General features: G+C 43.6%; 5 protein-coding genes across 11 annotated transcripts; 3 read left to right on the forward strand and 2 right to left on the reverse strand.

The window, feature by feature from the left end:
- Positions 1 to 221: 221 nt before the first annotated feature.
- LOC127011543 (uncharacterized) lies at positions 222 to 1213 on the forward strand. 3 transcript variants are annotated; one of them, XM_050888770.1, is made up of 2 exons: positions 222 to 354; positions 408 to 1213. In XM_050888770.1, exon 2 carries the CDS (start codon positions 877 to 879, stop codon positions 1180 to 1182), a length of 306 nt encoding a protein of 101 aa, XP_050744727.1. In that variant the 5' UTR covers positions 222 to 354; positions 408 to 876; the 3' UTR covers positions 1183 to 1213. The 3 variants fall into 3 exon arrangements, with proteins under 3 accessions (XP_050744727.1, XP_050744728.1, XP_050744729.1); XM_050888771.1 differs by having other exon boundaries at positions 229 to 354; positions 416 to 1213; XM_050888772.1 differs by having other exon boundaries at positions 229 to 354; positions 856 to 1213.
- Positions 1214 to 3961: 2748 nt separating this feature from the next.
- Positions 3962 to 6279, forward strand: LOC108026438 (succinate-semialdehyde dehydrogenase [NADP(+)] GabD). Of its 2 annotated transcripts, none has more exons than XM_017097375.3 (3): positions 3962 to 4138; positions 4230 to 4531; positions 4912 to 6279. In XM_017097375.3, the coding sequence occupies exons 2-3, from the start codon at positions 4238 to 4240 to the stop codon at positions 6145 to 6147; spliced, it is 1530 nt and encodes a 509-aa protein (XP_016952864.1). In that variant the 5' UTR covers positions 3962 to 4138; positions 4230 to 4237; the 3' UTR covers positions 6148 to 6279. The 2 variants fall into 2 exon arrangements, with proteins under 2 accessions (XP_016952864.1, XP_050744908.1); XM_050888951.1 differs by having other exon boundaries at positions 3962 to 4127.
- A 137-nt stretch (positions 6280 to 6416) lies between these two features.
- On the forward strand, positions 6417 to 21527 carry LOC108026138 (nuclear protein localization protein 4 homolog). 2 transcript variants are annotated; one of them, XM_017096863.3, is made up of 8 exons: positions 6417 to 6488; positions 7735 to 7968; positions 8031 to 8188; positions 8279 to 8807; positions 8866 to 9064; positions 9126 to 9286; positions 20604 to 21019; positions 21084 to 21527. In XM_017096863.3, the coding sequence occupies exons 1-8, from the start codon at positions 6471 to 6473 to the stop codon at positions 21241 to 21243; spliced, it is 1875 nt and encodes a 624-aa protein (XP_016952352.1). In that variant the 5' UTR covers positions 6417 to 6470; the 3' UTR covers positions 21244 to 21527. The 2 variants fall into 2 exon arrangements, with proteins under 2 accessions (XP_016952352.1, XP_016952351.1); XM_017096862.2 differs by lacking the exon at positions 6417 to 6488 and adding an exon at positions 7401 to 7655.
- On the reverse strand, positions 10752 to 13194 carry LOC108026137 (uncharacterized). 3 transcript variants are annotated; one of them, XM_017096861.3, is made up of 2 exons: positions 11492 to 13194; positions 11260 to 11424 (listed from the first exon to the last, which is right to left on the reverse strand). In XM_017096861.3, the coding sequence occupies exons 1-2, from the start codon at positions 13085 to 13087 to the stop codon at positions 11401 to 11403; spliced, it is 1620 nt and encodes a 539-aa protein (XP_016952350.1). In that variant the 5' UTR covers positions 13088 to 13194; the 3' UTR covers positions 11260 to 11400. The 3 variants fall into 3 exon arrangements, with proteins under 3 accessions (XP_016952348.1, XP_016952350.1, XP_016952349.1); XM_017096860.3 differs by having other exon boundaries at positions 11261 to 11427; XM_017096859.3 differs by having other exon boundaries at positions 10752 to 13193.
- LOC122819131 (extracellular signal-regulated kinase 1) lies at positions 17709 to 18726 on the reverse strand. Its single transcript, XM_044095563.2, has one exon. The coding sequence runs from the start codon at positions 18338 to 18340 to the stop codon at positions 17912 to 17914; it is 429 nt and encodes a 142-aa protein (XP_043951498.1). The 5' UTR covers positions 18341 to 18726; the 3' UTR covers positions 17709 to 17911.
- Positions 21528 to 21674: the final 147 nt, after the last annotated feature.

Genomic DNA, 21674 nt, shown 5'->3' on the forward strand with positions numbered 1-21674 from the left:
ATTTTTACAAAAAAAAACAGTAATTTAGACAAAAACAATAAAAGTAATGTTTCAAAAATGGAATGTAATACCTTGTGGAACTCGACAAAAAATTTCCTATCAATTAGCATTCACACCTAAAAAATGTATTTTTGACCAAATTTCAGGAAAAAGGAGTCAACGGAAAATATCGGTCTTGAGTATGTTATATTTAAAATAAAATTGTATTTCACATTCACAGCATGACATTCTAATCCGTCAAAAATCAATAACATAAAAAGAAATAAGAATCTTTTGACTTTCCAAATTGAAATTTCCAAAATTTCTTTCTCATAACATTTTAATTTGATTCGCCGGAATCCGTCAAAAGAAAAGGTAGTTATCACAAAAGCACTCGTTAGCCAAACACTTTTCACTTCATTTCGCAGGGTATTAGACGCCTAGGTCTTGGGATCTTCGAAACTCGGGTGTTCCCTTGTTTGAATTTCTTGGGGTTGGCAAGGCGTATTTTCGTACATCAAGGAACAACAAAGGATGCGGATAAGGGATCGCTTTGTGCGGCTCAAGGACAGCGGGATCGAGTTCCAGTGCATGCCAGGACATGCCGGGGAAAGTGGGGGGGCACACAAAGGGCGGCGGAATTATGAAATAATAATCAAGTAGGGCATAATCATAATGCCGTAACCTTGATGCGAAGGTAAACAATAATTAAGCTAGGCCAGGGGATCGTCTACATAGAAAATGGGAAAAATGTAGGCTCACCAGGGGGAATGGTTTGGGAAAGGGATAGGGTATCCTGGCTGGGATCGCAATCGCAATCACAATCGCACACGTGTTGCTTCCACCCGGACAGAGCTAATCTGCTGACGCATTCAGGACGCCTCGTTCCGGCTCTGGATGGGACATTCGAAATTGAGAACTCCTGGCAGCTGCTTCGCCTGCTTCATCCTCATCTCCAACTCCATCTTGGTCCTGCGACTTGACTGCGAGCAGCTGCAGAAGCGCTCGTTAAGCACACGTGCCAAGATGAGTCAGCAGGAGCAGGAGCAGGATCTCCAACAGGATCCGAATCGGAATCGCACCAGAGAGAGCCGAAACAGGAGCAGCAGCGTTTATATCTGCAAAGCTATTATCCTGCAAACCGCAGCCATGTTTCCAGTTAACCCTATGCAAGCTTTGGAAAATAATGGAACTTTGTATTAAGACATTACAAATAGATGTACTAAATTATACGTTCAAAAAGGTTGGGTCATTGTACATTTTTTCTTAACCCTTTAAAAATGATATATATGTTAAGATATTAAAAAATATATGTTCTTTATTATGTACTGAAAAACTTTGAGACAATGTTAATTTTTTTATTATTTAAAAATGATCTACATACAATAAATATATTTTTTTAATAAATGTAAACTCTTTAAATATAATAATATTTTTAATATAATTTTTTTGTACTATTAAAAAAGTATAGACCTTAAATTTCCAAAATTAAAATTCGATAAGCCATAATATTTTTCCCACATATTTTTTATAAGAAATCTATTTCATTAAAATACTTTCATGAGTAGAAAAGGATATCTTTTGCATGTCCTCAATGGGTTAACTTGTGTAACCCAGCCGAGGCTGGTTAACTCCCGAGGAGCAGCTGCTGCTGTTGCGTGAGTCGATCACGACATTTATCTGTTCGGCGGCTGTTTTGTTTTCCTGCCATTTGCCATCTTGCCACATTGCCAGGACAATTGGCAACCAGTTTGCGCCCTAAGCTTGCGAGTCCTTTGTCCTCGCAAGAAAGCTGCCAGGCAACCAGATCAGAGGAAACCAACAACAGATGTTTTATTCTCGCGTTAAGGAACGTGTTTCCAAACATGATTTATGGCTCGGCCGCATTCGCGTTAGAGAGTGTATAGGAATCCTCCCGAAAGAGACGGGCACCTTGGCATCTCCAGAACGAAAGAGAGGGCCAGCCGCCCCATTGTTCCCATTGACCAGCTGCCAGGGCGGCGTCTTGGTCTTGGGTCTTCCAGAGGGCCTAGCACCAGAACCGGTCCAGGACGATCCTCTATACGATGCCCAACGATCCCATCTTTCCAGCTTTGTGTCGCTTTTATGGCGTGTTATGATTTCGTATTACAATTAGCCATCACAAAAGGCACACGGCTGCCTATTCCTGGGTTGTCAATTGTTTGCATTCCATAAAGGCGAAGGCCCCATAAATTCGCCGACCATGCCAGCGCATTAAAACTGTCAAAATTGTGCAGTTAAGTAGACATTAGATCGGTCTTGAGTGCCCTGCCGACTGGCTGACTGACTGACTACTTCATTAGGTGGGCTTCTGATGAGCCTTGATGAATAGGAAACACTTAAAAAATCACAACATAGAAAATACCCTAATAGTAATACATAAAATACAATACTTTTGAATGATGTAATACCATATTATTCCCGAACATTTATGATATTTTTAAATTATAACAGGTTTCCTTATAGAAAATATATGACCACTTGGTATGAACTGTCTGTTATAATTAAAAAATGAAATGCATATCATTAAAATGTAGGATTCTTTTAATATTTTGTAGAATCTCAAGAATTCGCTTTGATGCAAAAGGATATTTTAAAAAATATAGTTTACTTAAGCCAAACGCTCTATTACTTCTTAACTTATCTACAAAAATGTAAAACATAGTAAATTTGGTTAAAATATTATTTTAGTACGTTTATTGTATTTTTTCCCAGTGCATCCCGATCTCGATCAGCCTGGAATGGGACAGGAGCACACACCTCCCGGCAGCACTTAAGACAAATAACTTAAACACCTATCGACAGGAGCCGGCAGCGGGCACGTTTGCTTCCGAGCTAGACGCATTTTCAATTAGTTTTAAATCACAACTAATTGAATTCATTTGGGAGCAGGAATCTCTGCTTCCCGATCCACATTGCGATCGCCATCTAGGCAATCTTATCTTAACAGTTATGATGTCCATGCGGACGGCCGCCTGTTTTGGCATTCTTAGCCGAAATTTATTGACAAAATTTGCAACACAGATTGCGGGCTCCTGGGCGAAGGGAAGGCACAACCAGGTGAGCTGGAAGAGGAGGAAGCTGCATGACCAGTAGCCCAGTAGGCAGAACCTGCCGCTGTCTAATGCTAAATGGCACTCGGAAAAATGGTTTTCAAAATATAGAAGGTCTTTCAAAAGGAACAACTTTAAAGACTGAACAATAATTTTATATTTAGGTTTTCTTACTGTTTTTTTTTCACCAATAATTAAAAAATATATTTTATATTGGCAGAACAAATCGGGCAATTTTTTTAACTTGAGCCCAATTGCTTTTTGTTTTCCAGTGCAGAGGATGGGCTGGGAGACCCACCTTCTGCTAGAATCGCTGCCGGCATATGTGAAATCTATGGTCGTGATGCCCGACCACAAAGTCATAATAAATGGAGCACCCTGCTCCACGTTGGCGGCGCATGCAAAAAAGATCGCTGGGATCGGGCGAAAGGCACCGATTGTCCAGCGATTGCCAAGACAAGTGGCGCTGCCTTAAAGTCGCAAATGTAAAGCAACGGCTAAAAATGGGAATCAGGAAGCTTACTGGACTTTCTTTTTCCTGCTGCTCCCTTTTTATTTTTGAAAGTCAAACGTTTGCCGCCCAATCGCAGGGCAAAAGGTGGTTGCTGCGAGACTAGAGATCGATAGCAAATGCGATTTCGATAACTCAAATGGGAAATTTCAAATAGCAGTTCACTTTGAATATACTAAGATTAAACCTGGTTATAATAAGAAAACATTACAATTATTAGTATTTATTAATATCTAACCTTTTAAAAGGTTTAGTTACCCAGTCTCTAATTTTTTTTACATTTTACAAAGATTATTAATGCTTTTTAAAAAACCATAATTTTTCGCGGTTCTTGTGAGACCAAGGAAATTCAGGTTGGCAGTCCCATTTACCAACCAGCTGATTTTGATAACCACAAACAAGTTGTCAGCACCAAACGCTCTGCTGGCTCGGAGCGCATCAAATTAAAATCAATTAAATCCAATCAAAGCGCCCATATTGAAGCCCCAACTATATTGCTGGGCAGCAGAGAATCTTCGCGATAACGCTGCAGATAAGATAAACACCTCCAACTCCCCCGACAGGTGACAAGAAGGTGATAGGGAGATGCCGGCAAGAGACCGGTCAACAATCGATTAGTAGCCAATTGCTAATTTGTTCTAATACATATTGTTTATTGCCCTCAGGCGACAGAATGTGGCGACAGCTCAGCGGAGTCGCACGAACAGGCGCCAACTTGAAGTTCTGCGGGATGCGAGGACTCTCCGCTTTGGTGCAGGACAAGGCCCTGGTGGATGGCGCCTGGGTGGAGTCGAGCAACTCGAAGGCCACCTTCGAGGTCAGGAATCCTGCCAATGGAGCCGTGATTGGAAAGGTGCCCAACATGACGGTGGAGGATGCCCAGAAGGCCATCGATGCCGCCAAGCAGGCCTACGAGTCCAAGGAGTGGCGATCCTTGACGGCCAAAGATCGCTCCAATCTGCTCAAGGTGAGTTATAAGATCATTCCTTATCAGGAATTCTCTTTTCTGAACCATAGATCTCGAAACATGTACTCAACAACTTATATATATAGATAAAACTCTCTAAAAAGTCTAGCAATAAGAAAAATAACTTGTTTGGAGGCTGTATTTCATCTTATTCGTATGAAAAACCTGTATATCAAGGTCTATTCTATCAATAGAATGGTATTCTTACTTCAAGTAACCTTAAACTATCTAACATTAAGACATGTATAATAAAAACTTTACATTTAATAATAAGATCTCTTAGTAATTTTAAGTAAAAAGAAGTTCAACTGTAGGTCATTATCACCATTCTCCTGCTTTGTAGCTAACCCCTGCTAATCTTATCTAATCTAATCTTGCAGAAGTGGCACAAGCTGATCGAGGAGCACTCCCAGGAGATAGCCGAGATTATGACGGCGGAGTCGGGCAAGCCCATCAACGAGTCCAAGGGGGAGGTGGCCTACGGCAACGCCTTCGTGGAGTGGTTCGCGGAGGAGGCCCGTCGCGTCTACGGCGAGATTGTGCCCAGTGCTGCTCCCAACCGGGAGATCATTGTGATGAAGCAGCCCATCGGCGTGGCCGCCCTGATTACCCCCTGGAACTTCCCCATGGCCATGATCACACGAAAGGCTGGAGCTGCTCTGGCGGCAGGGTGTACTGTGGTGGTGAAGCCCTCCGAGGACACTCCTCTCACCGCACTGGCTGTGGCCAAGCTGGCAGTGGATGCAGGCATCCCAAAGGGCGTGATTAATGTGGTGACCACAAACAAGGCAGCTCCCATTGGCGATCTCTTCTGCAAGAGCCCCGACGTGAGGGGCATTTCCTTCACTGGCTCCACCGAAGTGGGCAAACTGCTGTTCCGCAACTCCGCCGATGGCATCAAGAGGATTTGCCTGGAACTCGGCGGCAACGCTCCGTTCATTGTCTTCGATTCGGCCAACATTGAGAAAGCGGTGGATGGCGCCATGGCCTCCAAGTTCAGAAACTGCGGACAGACCTGCGTGTCCGCCAACAGGTTCTTTGTTCAGGACAGCGTCTACGATAAGTTTGTGGCGCAGCTGAAGAAACGCGTGGAGGCCTTGAAGATCGGCGACGGCCAGGGATGCGATGTGCAAATCGGTCCCCTGATTAACGAAATGCAGTTCAAGAAAGTCAGTGGCTTTGTGGAGGATGCGAGATCCAAGAAGGCCAACATTATCTTGGGAGGCAAGCCTCTGTCTGACCACGGTGCCCTTTTCTACGCTCCCACAATAGTGACAGATGTTCCTCCCTCCGCCCAACTATATTCCGAGGAGGTCTTTGGCCCTGTGGTCTCCATCATCCGTTTCCGCGACGAGGAGGAGGCGGTGAAGAAGGCCAACGATACCAGGAGAGGCCTGGCCGGCTACTTCTACAGCGAGAACCTGCAGCAGGTGTTCCGTGTGGCCAAGCGACTGGAGGTGGGCATGGTCGGCGTCAACGAGGGCATCATCTCCGCGGCGGAGGCACCATTTGGCGGGGTCAAGGAGTCTGGGGTGGGACGAGAGGGTTCCAAGCACGGCATCGACGACTACGTGGACATCAAGTACATCTGCATGGGCAACCTCAAGTACGACTGAAGTCCAGCGGAGAAGCCTCTTCCACTGCTTTCATTTGCTGTCTTCCACTAGAATGCGATTTGTTGATTGTTTTATAATTGTTGTAGAAAAACACGCCGCTATTTTAATAAATGTGCACTAAGTCTACCTTAATTAATAAGAAAAAAACAAATTTGAAATTGGTTAACTTTAAATATTCAAAAAGCGCACCCTTTACTTATAGATAAATTTCCCCAGGGTAATTATCGCTATCGAATACCCGCAAAATATCGATAACAGCCGTGGCGGTATCGAAGTTTAACCACCTCTATTGGCTGTGCGAAAGAGACAGAGACAAAATTACAATGCCAAATGACAAAATTGTAAGTAAATTGTTGATAACAAATTGAAAAGTGCCTTTTAAGTGATGACTAGAAGGTCTATGTGATTGTGCAGTGATTGAAGTGCATTTGCGCTTCCGTTCGTCCATAAGTTCACCCCAAAAAAGCCGGCAAACAAAGTCGGTTTCCCCTTCCACTGGCGTTTGTTGTTGTTGCATTATATATGGCAAAATATAATTAAAGAACGTTTTAGCCGGCAAAAGTTCTGGATAAAATGAGTGTGACATCTATTTGGATGCCCTCTCGGAGTTGTACTGCCGCCCAAAGCCTTGTAAAGGGGCCCAGAGTGCAGGCGGTGAAATTAGAAGGTACCATGACTTGTAGATTTTCGACTGCAGTCTAGGCGAAAGAGTGGACCGAGGGGTTTTTGGGGGGTTTTCGAGACGAAGACAAGACCTTTCGTAAAAAATAAATAAATGATTAATTATAATTGGGAAGTGCAGGCGCCCAGGGAATCGCACTTAAGTGCTGCACCTGGTAAAGGCGAAAAGAAAGACGTGTCTGGCCAATAATACAATTGGTGTGTGAAGGGGTGTTGCACTGAGAGAAATGTCTACATACTATATTTTCTCTAATATCATTAAAAATATTTGTTTCTTTAAAAAAACATACAAACTGTTTATTTCAAATTAAAAAATAAGAAAAAACATTGTTAAATCTGAACTTTTTTGAAATCATTTTTATACTTAAAAAAGTTATATACTTCGTGTTGAACTTAAAAATAAAACAACTTAACGTTGAGGTCTGTTTAGGATCCCATAGAAATTTAAAGCATACATATATTTTTTTTTTTATACAAAAAGATCTCTTTTATCTATGCACTCATTTTGGCAACGAATTGCACTGGTTTTTATTGCGATGCCAACAAAAATTTCACAGTCAAGTTCGCGCCTTCATGACGTACAGTCCGAATCACTAAGCAAAAAGCCTTTCAGGCTTTGGTAGCTTATAGCTACACTTGACAACCCCCCCGCCCAAGCCACCCACCACCCACCGAACCTCCCACTCAACCGCCCAACCCAGTGACCCGTCCAGAAAGTCCAGAAAATGGCCTGTGCACCACTGCTGCTCGAGCAGTTCATCTACAAGAAGCGCAATTTCGCCTACGCCTTTGTGCGCCATCGTCTCTTTGTGTTATGCAAACAATCGGTTGGACCAAAAACTCAATTATTCAGCTTCCGAAATACTAATTAAGGTTTTTCTATTATTTATTTTTATTATATTTCAGCTAATTCGCGTTCAGTCGGCGGAGGGCATCAAACGCATCGAGATCTCGCCCAAGTCGAATCTGAAGCATCTGTACGACAGCGTTCAGAATGCCCTGAAGGTGGATGGATTTGGGCTCTTCAAGGAGCGCAACTTTCTCACAGAGCTGCAGGCCAGTGGCACCCAGCTGGTGGGAACATCCTTGAAGCATGGCGACATGGTCTACTTAAAACAGATGGCTGGCACATCGTCTCGCGTGAGTTGAGCCTTTGGAGAAGATCTATCTATAGATTCACGATGCCATTGAACTCTTTTCAGCGCACCAGCACCACTGTCCTGGAAAGTCAGCTCTTCAAGAGCACCAGCCAGAACAATCCAAGCAGTGCTCGTCCATCCATCAACGTGGTCGAAGATGACGTGGACCAAATTCTGAGCAAGGCGGACGGCACCATCAAGCGCGAACGCGATAGCAAGCTGTAAGCTTCGGTTCTTAGATGTTGTGTCTATATCTATTCCATTTAAATTGTTTAATTGAAATTAAACTCATTAAACAATGTTTATTGCAGTTGCCATCACAATGCCAACGGCCGCTGCGTGCACTGCTCCGCCCTGGAGCCCTACGATGAGTCCTATCTGAAGGAGCAGAACATCAAGCACTTGTCCTTCCACTCGTACATACGCAAGCAGACCTCTGGCATGGACCAGGGCAAGTACTTTGTCTTCGACGACATCAATTGCCGCATCAAGCCAGGATGCCGCGAGCACCCGCCATGGCCCAAGGGCATCTGCTCCAAGTGCCAGCCGTCGGCCATAACGCTAAACCGTCAGACATATCGGCACGTGGATAACGTCATGTTCGAGAACACCAAGATCGTGGAGCGCTTTCTCAACTACTGGCGCACCACGGGCCACCAGCGCATGGGCTATCTGTATGGCACATACGAGCAGCACACGGATGTCCCGCTGGGCATTCGGGCCAAGGTGGCAGCCATCTACGAGCCGCCACAGGAGTCCACACGGGATTCGATCAACATCCAGCCGGATGAGGGAGCCGACGATGTGGATGCCGTGGCCACTGCGCTGGGACTGAAGAAGGTGAGCTAACTACCTGAAAACCTAAAAGATATTGCAACTTATATTTTTATTTTTCCAGATTGGTTGGATTTTTACTGATCTCATCACGGAAGATGCGAGTATCGGCACTGTCAAACAGATCCGTGGCATCGAGTCGCACTTCATTACGGCCCAGGAGTGCATCACAGCCGGCGAGCTGCAGAATCGCCACCCAAATCCGTGTAAATACGCCTCCAACGGTGTCTTTGGCTCAAAGTTCGTGACGATTTGTGTGACGGGTAGGATTCTGGTTAATGTTTTCTTTAAGAAAGTTATTAAATTTTATATTTTCACCTTTAGGAGATAAAACCAAACAAGTGCACATGGAAGGCTATGCGGTCTCGGCTCAGTGCATGGCTCTGGTGCGCGACAACTGTCTGATACCCACTAAGGATGCGCCGGAACTAGGCTACGTGCGAGAGTCAACAGACAAGCAGTATGTTCCAGATGTCTTCTACAAGGTAAGTGTTGATTGATCTTCTTACATTTTTTTGTGGTACAAGTGGATTCCCGAATTCGACTTTTGTTTAGATTTTTAATGCTCTGAAAACCTTTAAAAAAGGGAACACCCCCTCAAAAGAAAGTTAGATTCTGGGCAACCTTTATTGAATTACGTTCACATTTACACTTACAACTTCCATATTTAGACATCAATTCAAGTATGGGGTTTTATTTTGGCAAGCAAAGGAAATCTGGGTTTCAATGCCAGGCCAAACATTTAAATGTAACATTTAGAGGCTTACATTATCTTCAATTACAGTGACTTTAAGTTATTAAACAATCGAATTTGTTTTGGGTTCCTTTCTTCTTCTTGGTTTGTACTTCTCATCATTGCTCTGGGTTCTCCTTCAGAATATTATTTTCTTTATCGTATACCTAGGACACTCATGCACATTTGCTGACACATAGTTATATTTTTCTATTATATATAATTGTTTAGTTAGATTTTAGCCCTTTGAGCAACTGCCAGACAATCACAACGTTCATTGTATAACTCTTTACTTTGCCCTTAATGTAATATTTTATTATTAGCCGAACTTTCAGCTTGCGTTCTACCTAATGCATTTTATAATGTCGATATAATATGATTTCGTTTTATTTTCCTAAATCTTAAAATAAAATATGTGCCTGGTAACTAATTTCGGACTTAAATGATATTTCCGTTGCTAATTTTATAGAATTTAATAAAATAACTACGATTTGTTCATTTTTATTTGATTAAATTTAATTAAAATTTATTATTTACTAATTTATAATGGAAAATTAGAGCCAATTGAAAATTAAACCTTAAAACTTGCATATTTTTGTTGAATATATTAAATTGATTCCCTTTATTTATTTCCGGATGGCTATTCTTGGCGTTTATTATTTTATCCATCACAAGCAGAGCCTTAATTAAGATCACACAAAATGCATATGTAGACATCGAAAAACTATCTTTCTTATCTACTTTGGCTAACAGATATATTTCGTATAGGTAACTGAATTGACCACATTTATTTATCATCTGTTTATTTTGATTTCACCTGTTTCATTGTTTGAGTGAGGAGTTTATCCAGATTTAAAACGGTTCCATATAATAACATCTTACAAATAGGAGCTTTATATTTAGTTTATTGTAGCTAATTAATTAGATCCAGGTAACGTCGTAGCGCTCAAACACATTGCAAGTGTTTTTTTTATTTATTAACCTATACTTAATTACTCTTAAATAATTAACCAAGGTTAGTTACAATTTCCACCTTGTCCAATAAATTTGAAAATTTTATAGGTCGTTGAAAGTCTTTCTTTTTGTTTTATAAATAGCATCCAAAACGTTTGTTTGATTTGTAAATTGTTTATAAAAATTCTTTGCAATGTTTAAAAAAAATTGGTTTCTGTTATTGACTATAATTGTATGCGTTGTCAAAAAAAGAGTTGACCATATTTGACGATTCAGACAGGGAAGTTTATTCATTATTTCTACAAAAATTCGTACCAAGATCAGTAGAATACCAAGAGTTGTATAGATATAGTAGATATCGGGGACAGTTGTACATTTACGATAACAACTACATTTGTAGTTTCTTCGGGAGGGTTTGTTGCTTGGTGGTTAGGGTTTGTTGGATTTTGAAGAGGACCTGGATTTATTGATTGGAATGGTATTCGCCGCAATCCCGGATGATGCTTCTGAGTGCCGGGCGTCCCAGGGCATTGCCACTGGCCGCAATCCGGTCCACCAGTTCTATGCCCTGGACTATGTGCGCAAAGATGGCCGTAAAGGAGCGCATCTCGTTGAGGATCAACCGGAACTGGCTGCCCACGAAGCCACTCCTGTCCTGTCGCCGCTGTCCCCTACGCATGCCAACTGTTCCCCGATGTGGCGGCAAGCCCGTGTCGTCCGGCATGAAGTAGCGATCCTCGAAGGCCGAGTGGCCCCCGCGTCCGTTGTGCGACTCAAAATCACCGGTGATTATGCTCTCGCCTCCCCAGGCCTGGAAGACGCTGCAGCCCCGGTAGCCGTAGCCCCGGTCATGCCGCACTAGGGCTCCAAAGTTCTTCGCCATGCGGGGAGCGGCATCCGATCTCACCTCGATTAGTACCCGTCCGGCCAGTTGGCCTGCTATTTCCATGTCCAGAAAGTAGATGGGATAACAGTGAGCGGAGGGCTGCCGGACAATGCTTACCGGGGAATATGGAGTGCCTTCCTGGTAATACTCCTGGCTCTGCTGGCTGAAGATCTGCGGCTGCTGCTGGTGCTGGTACTGCTGCTGCCACCACTGCTCCTCCCAGTTGGCCCATGAGGCTCCCGGTTGGACCATTTGGTAGTTTGGCTGCTGCAGATACTGCTGCATCTGCCACTGCTGCTGCTCCTGCCACACCATTTCGCGATATTGCACCACTCTCTGGAAGTGCTCCGTGTCCAGGACATAATGGGTGGTCTGCTGCGGAGCCGTGGAGTTGCCTTGGAGCGAGGAGAAACTGCTCTGACTGTTGCTATTGCTGCTGCTCTGCGAGGAGGAGCCGGAGCCGGTGCCGAAGGATTCCTCCTCCGCTTGGCGGCCTAATGCCTCATTCTGATCCAATTCAACGTGCTGCATGTGAAGCCTCACCTCTGCCTCTCGCTGGCGGTAATTGAAACGCGGTGGCGCCACCGCTCGCCGGGATAGCGGCAGCAACTCTGGCTCCGGCGACGGAGTCTTGGGGCGTGGAGGCATCATCAAGCGTTGCACTTCGGTCCAGTAGGCAAACACGCAGTAGTTGGTGAGGATAAGGGCCCGCGGTGGTTCCACATTGGCGGGGGCTTCCTTAGGGATAGGATCCCTGGTCAGCCGCAGGAGCCTGGCATTGAGCTGCTCGAAATCCAGAACCTGCATGCCGTTTTCCTGGACTGCAGCCCGCATCCGGCACTGGAAGTGAATCTCCATCAACAGGCGCTCGAACTTGCGCCGCTGCTGGACCAACTGGGTGAGCAGTTGCATCATTTTGGCTCCGGTGAGATTTCTGCCGGCTTGACTTAAATCCAGCTCGGCGCGCTGATGCCAACCCACCATTTTGGCCGACACGATGGAGGGATGGTGCTCCAAGATCACCCGCTTTATGTGCAGTTGGACGTGGTAGCAGGCTTCGCACAGCTCGCGCAGTAAAATCATTTCGCGAGAGGCCAATTCGGAGGATTGAGTTACCGTGCGCTTGATCTTGACCAGCTCCGAGGTGAGCAGCTGGCGCAGCACGTCATGGTAGTCCAACTGGCGGACCATGCGATGTTCCCGATGCAGTGGGACATCGGAGCAGGCGCGACATAACAAACGCTGGCAATTGTGGCACCAAGTGGAGTTGGGCATGGCATGGATGAAGCAGTGCTCGGCGCTGCTGGCCAGAAAGCTGTCCACGCAGATCTCGTCCAACCAGTTGTCCGAAGGCGAATCCTTGGGATCTTCGCCAGAATTATCAATGGTGCAGGGGTTGCTGCTGTTGCTCCTCTTGGAGAAATCCAACATGGCCCTGCCCAAAGCCAAGGCGGGAAGTTCACGGAGTAGAAACATGATGGCCAAAGGTTCGGGCAGCTTGTGGCCCTGCAGCTTAGTGCGAACTCCGCACAGACGACAGATGCACTCGGTGGATTCCTGGACTGTGCTTCTGAGCACGCACTCCTCGCAGAAGCTGTGCTGGCAGACCAGCTCCTTGGGCAGCAGCCCGGTGGCCAGATCAAATGGACGACGACACAGTCCGCAGCTCAGCAGCGCTTCCAGCTCCTTGGGCACCTGGACAGACGACTCCATCTTTTCTCAGTACTAAAAAATTAGAAAATTCGACCTAAATTATTCAGATTTTGAATAGAACTTGCTCCTAGGTGTTCCTACTTCTATGAATGTACTATTATAACTGGGGAGATGAAAAACACATCTGACATTTGGCAACCATTTTGCCAGGAGTTCTAGGATACTATTTTTTTAACACATTTTAAACCAATATTTAAAATAAATAATTCCCCAACTGCTCTCAAGCGAAGCCAAAATAGCCCATCATAAACACTTCCAGTTTAATTTGCGGCCTCCCACAAATCATCCACAGATGTCTTCAACTGTGTTTGCACTTGACTTGAGCAGCTTATGCACAATAAATAAATAGGCAAACTAAACGAAATTGAAAAGTTTCTGATACAACGAAAACAAAAAATTCCCAAAAAACAAACACCAAAGACCTTTTCACCTACTCTTCTTCAAAATATTTGATTATGATGTCTCATTATTGAGTAACTTTCGGGGGAAATTCTTTACGAATTCCTTTTCCTGATTCCTGATTTTTAATCCGCAAAAAACTTTGTAAATTTTCAAATTGTTTATTCTTTGAGCCGATTGTGATTAACCTCTCGCCCACATTTCTTAAGATTCTGGCCTAATTCCCCGGAGAAAGTTTTTCGCCGTGCGGCAGTTATTGGGACTTTGTTCTAAGCTGTGTAATCAAACTTTCTTTGGCACAGAACGACCGAGGGCTGGAACCCCAAGTTAATGAGTAACAAGCGGTTTTCGGGGGTCAAGTAAAAGTGCCCCTGGCAACGCACAGAAGTCTGGCCCAAAGGAAATGGCATCGAATTCGGACAAACTGCTGACCAGAAGCCAAAACTTTGTGGGCAAGCGACATGCGTGTGCTATTTATGTTGGGTGCTTTGGCATAGGTTACTGCTCAAATAGCCCGGAACTAGGTTAAACAAATTAATTAATATTCAATCGGAGTAATTGCGACGCCTGTTTAGCCCGATTTTGCAAAAATTACCCGTCTGATTGGGTAAAGTTGGGAACTGAAGCCTTGTTATTTATAAAGGGTTCGGAAATAAAATGTATTTAAATATAGGAAATGTTATAAAATAGTATATTTCTTTGATGTATGGTAGATTCTTTTGTATCTCAGTATAAAAATTACTTCAATTTGGTCGCAGTAGCATATAAAAAAGGGTGCACATCATAACTATACAAATTTCGAGGAATTCCATATTACATGTCCAGTAAAACCCCTTTTTTCAGCAATTTGTTCGGCAGGCAGAGCAAACAAAAACGGTTGGCAAACATTGTTGAAAAATGAGCTCTGAAGCGACCTTCTGTGTGTCGTTTCCCATTTTTTGTCACGATGTTAAAGTGCACCTGCTCAAACTGAAGGCTTCATTTTTTTGTCCAACCCGGATTCTATTTTCTTCCATGCCATTGGACAGCGTGAAACACGTTTCTGGCATTCTTTACGCCTATTTTGTTTTCTGTTTATTATTCACTTTTGGCTGTATGTTTGCCAGTTACTTTCCCCACTTTCTCTACATTTTCCCCCCTTTTTGCTCCGCAATTATGCAAATGTCTTAAGCTGTCTGCGAATTTAGCTGGCTGCCAGCAATTACTGGGGGAAGTCCCTTTTGCATGTGGCATATGAAGAATAAAAAAGTTGCCTACTTTTTGGGGATCTGAATCCGTCTTCTTTTCTTTTTTGACACTTTTCGCCATCGAAGCAAATGCTTAAATTGAGCAAATAAATTGCCTGACAGGCCCTGGCACAAATTCATATTTATGGCAATTGTTTTGTACACCCGAAAAGTTGTGTTTGCAATGAAAAATGTACAAAATGTTCGCGCATTCGTTTCGGTAATTGTTTACAGCGCCTGCAAATTAAGTTGACAATGTGCCGCACTCTATTCATGACAATTGTTGAAGACGAGAGTCAGTGTGTTTTGAAATGGAGAAAAGAAAGAAAAGCCAGTGAAAGCTAAGGCAAGACAATGACAGATTTCTGTGGCTTTTGGTCGGTTGGCATACTTTACTTTAACCGCCCGACCTGTGTCAGTATTTTTCAGGCTTAAGCCACATTTAGACACGTTTACACCTTGAATGTCTTAATTAGTGCGCCCGACAAATGTTATTGTTAAATTCCATTTGCTGTGGTAAATTCTGTAGTAGGAGTTGTTTTTCCCCTTGTTTTTCCCTGTTGTTATAAGCCTGCGTAATTGGATAAGTTTTACTGAAACTTAGTTGCCATCAAATGTCAATTGTGGCAATTAGTGGGGATAAAGGGTGAAATGGTTGACGTTTTAAAAGGCTATTTATACTCTCCACGTGGGCTCATAATCACCCCGACTAAACCTGCTGTGGCGAATTATGAATCATGCTGCAAATAAAGCTTTTTAATAGGGATTTAGGAGGCATACTAAAAATGGGTTTAATTTGTATTTTTCCATGAAAAATGTATCTACGCCGCCTGATTTATTTATCCAAATTGCCAACCTGTGTTCCTATACATTTTTAACAGGCCTGTTGCACATTTTGATGTCTTTCGGGTCGCCACCCAGGGGACTTCCACCGAAATCACCGCTTGTCTGGTCTCGTGGATGTGTACTTATTTATAACACATGTCGAAGCCTTTCGCTTAGCACATCCGATTCCCTAATGAAATTAAAAGTTTTCCACGCCCGGAAAAGCTCGTGGCTTATGTTTTATGCAACTGCCATTTGCCTGAGCGAATATATGCTGGCTTAATGAATTCCCAGTAACTTTAAATGCAGTCTTATTGAAAATGGTCAAGTGGAAAAAAATATATATATTATAGTTGAAACGATTCCGGAAAATGAAAGTTCATATGTTCCGTGTTCAGCGCACTTTGCCCTGTAAATAATTCAGAATTTCAGTTGCCTCTGGCATTGTCTACTCAATCAATTTTCGCAACTGCGTCAGCGAATTCCGGCCAAGCATTCGGCTGAAAAAATCATAAAAAGTGGCGAAGGCAAATCTGCGAATCGATAAGCAATTTGTGGCCTGGTTTGGCCCACTTCCTTCTCCTTGGGCTCATTGTCAGTGCCGTTGGACATTGGACAAGGCCCTGGCTTTTCGCTTTTATGCCGGGCAATAAATTTTTATTGCGTGCCTGTGTGTCACCTTCGATGGGCCGAGGATGTAATGGCAGGAGGTCTCAATTCCCGGCAAAATGCCCCTTTGCTAATTGCCATAAGCGGACTAGGACTAAGGCCACAGGACAATAATTGGTTCCCCCATTTTAATGGCAGTGCAAACGTGCTGTGAATTTCCCAGCCATATGGTCAAGTGTGCGATTCATTTTCATATTCGCCAGGAAGTTGGTGAGCGAGCTGTGTGGTTGATAGACTTTATTTGAATAACAGCCCGGGTTAGGTTTCTTTGGGACTCAATTGCAACTTTTACTTCCCAGGCTTACGCAACTCTGCAGTTTTTAAAAAGTTTTGCAAGGCTAGAAGCAATTATAGTTGAACTAGTTAATATAAAATTGCATTTTAATCGACAAAAACAAACCAGCTGGCCAAAGGGAATTAACAGGGAGCTTTCATAGCGTTTTAAAAATTAAAATACACCTCTGTTCTTACACTTGTTACTATTAGAGAAAAAGCCTATCAAAAACCTGTTTAGGGTCCATGTTTTGTAATATTTTTTTTAAGTGTTAATGAGATTTTGTTTTGATTATCAATATATCTCTACATGCCAAACATTTTTAAAATCGAATCACCCATTAAAAAGTTATAACAAAATAAATCTCGGAAACAGCCGATTTTCTGCATGCCTATCTCTATCTCCCTCGCACTCCCATCAGCTGAATAGAGAATACCTAATAGGCGAAGGCGGCGACTATACCGTGTTTAAGTTTGATTTCATATTTTCTATTTTATGAATGCTGTATATAAAATCTCACATGGTCATTTTTCAAAGAATCACTTAAATTTTTCTTACTTTAAGAACCTATATGAAGATTGCACATAAAAAATCATAGTACCAAGAAAATTGCTTTCCTGGATGTCCTTCAGAATAGAGAGCAGCCTTCATTAACTATCAAATTTCACAAGGAACAGGAAACCAAGTTCTTTCTATCAGAAATCATTCGGACAATTTTGTAGTTTTTATACACGCTACTTATTAGGGTTGCGACTAGAGATGACAAATAATTAGCATACTTTTGCGGGAAATCGACCTTTTTTGATTGATGGCCCTTTGCCCCGCCGGCCAAAAGCCTTCCTGCCAGCCTTCAATCATGCAAATTAACCTTCACCATGTCAAATCATTTGCTAATCAAAGCGAAACTTTGATGGATGCCAAATGGAATGTGGCGAATAAGTGTGGCTGAAGGTCTGCATCCGCTGAGATATGATAACGAATCTGCTGATTAAATGTGTTGTGAGGTAGAGAAGTCTAAGCACCTTTAAGAAATAATATCAAGAAATAATATCAAGAAATATATATAATATTATAAATTTATTATTTTTGATTTGTTTTTATATTATATAAAGTTCTGATGAGTTTTGAATTTTTTATGTTTCTTAGTATTCATTTAAATTAATTTTATAACATGTTTATTTTATAATTAAGAACCTCTTAAAAAACTTGAATCTTACCATTAGATATAGGTTTTATTCCTCAAAGTGTGATATGCAAATATTACTCAATGTGTCTCACTTTTAAATCCTCAGGAACTTTATTGTTTTGGTTTCTTATTGTTTTTCTTTTAGTTTGTGTTTTGGTTTCATAGTTGCTAACTTGAAAATGCATCAAAAAATATTGAACTGTTGGGTTCTTATTGTTTTGACATTTGTACACTTGCACTTCACCCTACTTCTGGGTGCACTTGCAGGAGGTGAGAGCTTTGAATATTTTACTTTCACTCCTTGGACTGATTTTCTTTTTGATGTTCGCCGTTGAAAGTTTGTGCTTCTGCCCAGCAGAGTGTTTGGGCTCCTTGCTTGCCTGCACTTCCTGTTGGGCCACTTCCCCGGATTGCTGTTGCAGTTGCAGTTGCTGCTGCTCGTGCTGCTGCTGCTGCTGTATCTGTATCTGTTGCTGGTGCTGCTGCAGTAGCTGTTGCTGTTGCAGACGCGATTTGAATGCAGCATTGCTAAGCTGCCAGCTGCTGGAGGAGGCTCTCAGCGGCGAGGGCTTCGTGTGCTGCTGCTGGTAGCTGGGCGCCGCGCTGGCCAATCCCGCCGAGCTCTCGGCGCTGTTCGAGGAGAGCGTCGAGGAGGCTACCGCCGTCCAGAACATGGTGACCCTGCTGGCTAATGGCTCTGTGCATCGGATGTGGCGTCTCCTCCTTCGAACCAGGCATGTTAGCCAACAAAAAAATGCAAATGGCTATATAGATGGATGTATTTTCGGAGCACAGGACTAACAACCGAGGATAACGCGTGCCGTTTTGACCGTTTCGAAGCAACTCGAAGCTGGGCTCGTCCTGCCCTGTTGCGCGATTTGTTGGCAAATGCAGCCTCGACTGGCCAGGATGTGGCTTTTATAGTCCTGGGAGAGAGCTTGCAAAGCTCTGGCTGTCCTGGCTCTCTCCGCGTGGCTTCCAATGTCAATGTCAAGCTGTTCTCCTCTCGTTCAACACTCTTTTTTATGCTCCGCAGGGCATGCAAATATTTTTGCACTCAACTCTGCAACCCACTTTTGCATTTTGTGTCTCTGCCATTGGGTTTCTAAGCAGAAGTGATACTGCATTTGGTTTTTGGAGAACGAGAACACATGGCGTAATTAGTTTGTTAAGTCAATTGAAAGGCAACCAGTTATTACCTGCTACTGAAACCGAAATCTGGTTTACACTCTCTAAAAAAAAAGTAACTTATAAAGGGGTTAGTCAGTGGTAATTGCGAGGATGAACTCCTCTGAATGTATGATTGGGATTTGGGAATTGTCTTTTCTACACGTGAATTGTATCCTTAAAAAGATTGATTGGATTCTTATATTTTAATAGGATTAAAAGGAATTCATTTCAAATTTATTTGGAATTCAATGATATGCTTTTTATTAGTTCCATTTAAGTGGACTTCGCTGTAATTTTATTTTTGGTTTCTAATGGATAGCTTTATATATATAGACTATTATATCTGACACGTTACCTTAATACAGCGTTGTATTCTTTAAAGATGGAAGCTTAAACTGGACTAGGCTAACAGTTTCAGCCCTTTAATGATGGACAATATGTGTGCTCCACCACTTTGAAAATTCAATTTTGGCCTGATCACTAATAGGATTAGGTCCTTTGATGTCAGACTCCCAACCCAATGGCTTTAATTTGCAGGTCCAGTAAATTTGCATTGTTTCGCCCAAACCCATCAGATTTCAATCCACTTTCAATTGTCCGCCGACCAAGTTGATAATTGACAAAAGATAGGCGACTCATCGCATTGAAGCTGTGGATTGGGGCAAAGTTTGTTGCAATTGAATTTAAAGTGCGAAACTCAATTTGCCACCGCTGACGCAAACGGATGCGGAAATTCGTAATGCAACAAGTTTTGAGTGGCTTGCAGTAGTTTAACATGGTTATAGGAGCCCGCAGATGGTGCTGGTCCAATATCCTCTTGCTCAACCTCTATTATGTACGTGCACAGATTTTGTTTGACCAGCTTCTGCTCCACCTGGTAGACCAGCTATCCCAGGTATCCAGGTATTCCGGTTCGGTTTTCTGGGCTCCGGAGCTAATTAACTTATGCATGCGAGGCGTGCTATGCCATTCCGATTGAATGCACCGGCATCGAGTAGGAAGTGTTGCCATGCTGACTCCTCCGCGGTTAAAACGCCCCCGTTTTGGCCGGCCAGCGGACACCGGTTAATTGCGTTTGTCACGAAACTGAAACGGGAATCATAGAGCCAAGAGGGCGTGGATTATCCTGGGCCCCAACGCCCCCTGTGTCCCGTTTTTCCGCCCCCATTTTTTTAATAACGAAATTGTAACATAGGGCTGCAGGCGTTTTTGGTGGCTGCGTCGCAGTTGATGAATATGTAATTTGACATTCGCTCACAATGTTTTCAGAATTTTTACATTAATGACGGCCATGGAGAGTGTTATATTAATTTTGGAGCATCGTAGAAAGCATTTATTTTAATCAATTCACATTGATAAGCATAAAAAATACAGTGTTATTCCGACTCAAGTGTGCAAAATCGTTTCATCAGGGGATTCCCGGAACAAGGTTTCATTTAAGCAGCATACTTTCAGGCTCTTCTGGCCGGGCTTCCGTCTTGAGTGCTGGCTCCTGGCGACCCTGATTGGGCCAAGACCAGAGACAAGTGCCGCCGGCCTTCGTGGATGTGGGCAAGGTCATTGCCGAGCTAACAGGTTGCCCGCCAGCGAGCTTTTAGAGAGGCAGCCACTAAAATGGGGGTAACAAAAGAGAGCAAATCAGACGTCAGCAAGTGTTTTTTTCGCCGATGTAGGTCTCGCTGTGATGTAGGTCACTGGGCCAAGACTGGCCGGGTTTGAGCCTGGTTAAAGCCCCTAATAACCTGTTCAATTCCGCTCTTATTGCAGGAGAAGGACCAGTACGGCAACGAGGTGCAGCGACTGGCTCGCCCCCTGCCCGTCGAGTATCTGCTGGTGGATGTGCCCGCCTCCACGCCGCTGCAGCCCATCTACACGTTCACCGAGTACGACAAGCGGCAGCAGTTCCCCATTGAGAACCGCTACATCGACGGCCACCTGCAGGACTTCAACGCCCTCAGCTGCTATCTGTCCGCCTGGGGCGACGAGGAGTTCCTTGAGGCCATCTCCGACTTCCACCTGCTGGTCTACCTGTACAAGATGGACATGCTGCCGCTGCGCCAGCACATGGGTCCCTTGCTGGAGGCGGTGCGCACCAAGAACCCCAACCAGGCGGCCCAGTTTAAGGTGGAGGATGTGTGGAAGCTGCTCGAGTCGCTGATCCAGGCCAGTTCCGGCGGCAGTGGGTGAGTTTTCCTCGTTCATTATCCTTAACTAAGAGTGTGTCTAACTAAATATTCTTCCTTTCAGGGGCACCACCAGCTATCCCAGCGGCGGGGCTTCGGCGAGTACCGGAGCTGCTGGCTCGGAGGCCATGGACCTGGACGCCAACACCTGGACGTGCAACCACTGCACATTCATCAACCGCGGCGAGCTCACATCCTGCGAGATCTGCTCGCTACCCAGATAAGAATCCCCGACTCGCAAAATTCCACGATTTACAGCAGCAGCAGCCTAGATGAACCATTCGAAATTGCGGTGTGAAAACAAACTAAAGATTCAATCATACTTACTTATAGCAGCGGCTGGAGAAGACATGGGTGTCCCTCAAGAACACACACATACACATGCACACTTAGAGGCGAATGTCGCGCATTCTCTATATGTAATCCTTGTGTAAGAATTTTATAAAATAAAACAAACAGAAGGAAGGAAAATTTAATTTATTTTTAAATAAATTTCAATTGTTGTGCACGTGCCTTGTGGTTTTCGTTTTCAATTGCCAAGAAGTTATGGTTTTGTGTTCAAGAATCTGTGGGCCTTAAAATGGTAGAAGGACCTATCTTTATTGGTGTTCAAATAATTTTTGTAACTTTCAATAAATATACCCCTTTTTAGAAC

The sequence above is a fragment of the Drosophila biarmipes genome, chromosome 3R, assembly GCF_025231255.1.
Source record: "Drosophila biarmipes strain raj3 chromosome 3R, RU_DBia_V1.1, whole genome shotgun sequence".
NCBI classification, from domain to species: domain Eukaryota; kingdom Metazoa; phylum Arthropoda; class Insecta; order Diptera; family Drosophilidae; genus Drosophila; species Drosophila biarmipes.